At 65.2% G+C, this 3246-nt stretch overlaps 1 protein-coding gene across 1 annotated transcript in view; it reads left to right on the forward strand.

Moving 5' to 3' along the window:
• The window catches only part of Mybpc3 (myosin binding protein C3), a 12676-nt gene extending 10812 nt beyond the window's left edge, over window positions 1-1864 (forward strand). The window contains exons 22-28 of the mRNA XM_033756808.1: window positions 9-97; window positions 163-358; window positions 444-583; window positions 691-850; window positions 940-1076; window positions 1233-1419; window positions 1579-1864. Of these exons, the coding sequence (XP_033612699.1) occupies window positions 9-97; window positions 163-358; window positions 444-583; window positions 691-850; window positions 940-1076; window positions 1233-1419; window positions 1579-1589 (920 nt within the window). The 3' untranslated portion in view covers window positions 1590-1864. The remainder of the gene's footprint in view (window positions 1-8; window positions 98-162; window positions 359-443; window positions 584-690; window positions 851-939; window positions 1077-1232; window positions 1420-1578) is intronic.
• Window positions 1865-3246: the final 1382 nt, after the last annotated feature.

Here is a 3246-nt window from a genome sequence, read left to right on the forward strand (position 1 = left end):
TCCCGCAGAGCGGCCGCGACTCCAGCTGCCGCGGCACCTGCGCCAGACCATCCAGCGGAAGGTCGGGGAGCCCGTGAACCTCCTCATTCCCTTCCAGGTAGGTGGCGCCCAGCTGGCGGGGCTCCCTCCCAGGCTCCGGGCTGAGTGTCCCTCCACCCCCAGGGGAAGCCCCGGCCTCAGGTGACCTGGACCAAAGAGGAGCAGCCGCTGGGCGATAGGGACGTGAGCATCCGCAACAGCCCCTCGGACACCATCCTGTTCATCCGGGCTGCCCGCCGCGCGCACTCGGGCAGCTACCAGGTGACCGTGCGCATCGAGAACATGGAGGACTCCGCGGCGCTGCTGCTGCAGGTCGTGGGTGCGTGGCCCGGGGCGCAGGGCGGCCGTCTGTCTCCGACTCTTGCCCTGGGAGGGCTAGGGATCCACCGGCGCTATCTCCGCAGACACGCCGAGTCCTCCCCAGGATCTCCGGGTCACCGAAACCTGGGGGCTCAACGTGGCCCTGGAGTGGAAGCCCCCGGAAGACGATGGCAACTCCGAGCTCTGGGGCTACTCGGTGCAGAAAGCCGACCGGAAGACCATGGTGAGCTGGGACCCTGCGCCCCGCGCCCCGCCCAGCCCCACAGGCCACCCGCCTCTGCAGTCCCCACAGGCGGGCACAGGGGACCGAGACCACTTGCCCGCCCCCAGGAGTGGTTCACCGTTCTGGAGCATTACCGCCGCACCCAGTGCGTGGTGTCTGAGCTCGTCGTGGGCAATGGCTACTACTTCCGGGTCTTTAGCCACAACATGGTGGGGCCCAGTGCCCGGGCGGCTGCCACCAAGGAGCCTGTCTTCATCCCCAAACCAGGTGCCACACCCTCTTCCATGCCGGGAAGCGGTGCAGGGGGCAGAGGCTGGTGTGGGGTGGCCCTCGGTACCCAGTCCTGTCACTCACAGGCATCACCTATGAGCCACCCACATACAAGGCCCTGGACTTCTCTGAGGCCCCGAGCTTCACCCAGCCCCTGGCAAACCGCTCGGTCATCGCGGGCTACACCACTGTCCTCTGCTGTGCTGTCCGGGGCAGCCCCAAGGTAGGGACGCCGGTCCTGCCAAGGCCTGGGCACTCTTGCTGGTTGTGCGTGCCCAGCCTTGGGCAGCTGAGCAGACGCATGAAGACCAGTCTCCCTGGGCGCTGGCCAGGTGCCCTTACCTGAGGTGCCCCCTCCCTCCCTTTACCTGGTCCACAGCCCAAGATTTCCTGGTTCAAGAACGGCCTGGACCTGCAGGAAGACGCCCGCTTCCGAATGTTCAGCAAGCAGGGCGTGTTGACCTTGGAGATTAGGAAGCCTTGCCCCTTCGATGGGGGTGTGTACGTCTGCAGGGCCACCAACCTGCAGGGCGAGGCGCAGTGTGAGTGCCGCCTGGAGGTGCGAGGTGAGCCTGCTGGCCAGGGCCGGGCGGAGTCCGCGGGGCCACGGGGGCCAGGCTTGGCTCTGCCATCCTGGTGTCGGGTGGCACTGGCTTCTGGGATGGGGACTGGTCTTGCTTCCGGGAGGCCAGGAGGACATGTGTGCCACGGCCCCTCTCCTGCAGTGCCTCAGTGACCAGCTGGCATCCTGAGTGGCCCAGTATGTATTCCAGTCCCCACTGCCCCTGGGCTGCTGTACATGCCGAGCCCTGGCTCGCTCTCGCTCTCAAAGACGCCTGTGTCCCAGGTATCGGCAGATGCGTCCCGTGCTCCGGGAGCCTGGAGGGGCCGTCTTCCTGCCACCCTGGTGTCCTGGGACTCTGCAGAAGGACCTTCGCCGCTGCCCGAGTGGGCCTGGGAACAGGTGGTTGGGGATGGGCCACACATCTGTGTCGCAGTAATAAAGGACCTCTGCAGAATGGACTCGTCTGGGAGCTTGTTTCACACACAGGCATGAGGGCGTGACTGGGTCTCAGCCAGGCTTCTGTTTCCCAGAGGACCCACCAGGCCCAGATGGACCCCGGCTTCCGCTACACATCCTGCTAGCAAGGCCCTGTCCCGTGTTCACTGTTCAGACACAGCCCATGGAGCCGTGGGGGGACAGTAGTCCCGATACCACCAGGAACCCCCAGCTCACACTCTCTCCCAGGCCCAGGGTCACAGTGAATGACCCCCGTGCCTCTCACAGAGGAGCGCCACGCTGTCCAGCCGGACTCGGAACCGGCACAGTGAGAGGTGTCAGTTTCTTTCTACTCGCAGTGCCTGACTGGCGGGTGGGCGGCCCCTGGAGGACCAGCTCTTCCTGGGGCTCGGAATCTCAAGACTGCTGCTTGGAGCTGTACTCAGCATCAGAGCACTGCTGGCTGAGCCCGGTGCTCTGGGCCCCCTCATGTCACCTCTCTGGAACATATAAGCCCATATAAATGGAACCGGTGGCCCAGGACCTTGGTTTTCAGTCACTGCTAAATTAACCTGCTCAGGGGTCAAGGCCCGGCTCAGCTGCTCCCTCTAGCGGCCAGTTCACAGCACCCAGGCCCTAGGCTGGGGCCAGGATCCTGCCAGGGAGGGAGGCAGGAGGCGGAGGAGGTGGGCACCGGGCCCAGCCTGCGGAGCCTGGATGGGGATGACCTCGCCTCCCTCTTCCTTCAAGCAGAGGAGCACTCTTAGGCCTGGGCTGAGGAGGTGTGGCTGAGTGCAAGGCAGCCAGGGAGTCTGAGGGAATTAGGACTTTATTTCACATTCACGCAGCTGTACATATTCTATAAATAACGTGGAGCTGAGATATTTACAGTCATCCTGCCCAGGTTGTCTCCAGGTGCCAGGAGACCTGGCCTCAGACATGCCCCGTCCACCCCTCCCTGGTCGTCCGGCAGAGCAGCCAGTGTCCCTGGGACTCTGTCCTGTCACACCGCAGGCCAGCTAGGCCGCAGGAAAACTGTGCTTCAGCCATGGCGACAGCAAGCTGGGTGACACGGAGTAAAAAGGGAGGTCACTGCTCGCCAGCCGCTGGCCTTCCTGGCCTCAGCCCGCAGCCCTCAGGGACTGCAGGTCACAGCGCTCACGCCGCTCCCAGAGGCTGCTGTCCTGAGCCCCGGGGGCGGCAGGCTGGCCTTCTGGGGCAGAGAGAGGAGGGGAAGCGAGCACCACGGCCTGACAGATGAACGCAAGGACACGCTCGGAGACGCAAGCGGGAGCCGGCGAAGCCACACGGGGGCCCACAGAGGACGGGGGCACCGTCCGCTTCCGGTCAGGGCGCTTCGTGCATCGGACGTGGTGGGAGGGGCGTCCCGGCC

This window comes from Fukomys damarensis, unplaced genomic scaffold (assembly GCF_012274545.1).
Source record: "Fukomys damarensis isolate Sample0158 unplaced genomic scaffold, DMR_v1.0_HiC HiC_scaffold_27, whole genome shotgun sequence".
In the NCBI taxonomy this organism is placed as follows: domain Eukaryota; kingdom Metazoa; phylum Chordata; class Mammalia; order Rodentia; family Bathyergidae; genus Fukomys; species Fukomys damarensis.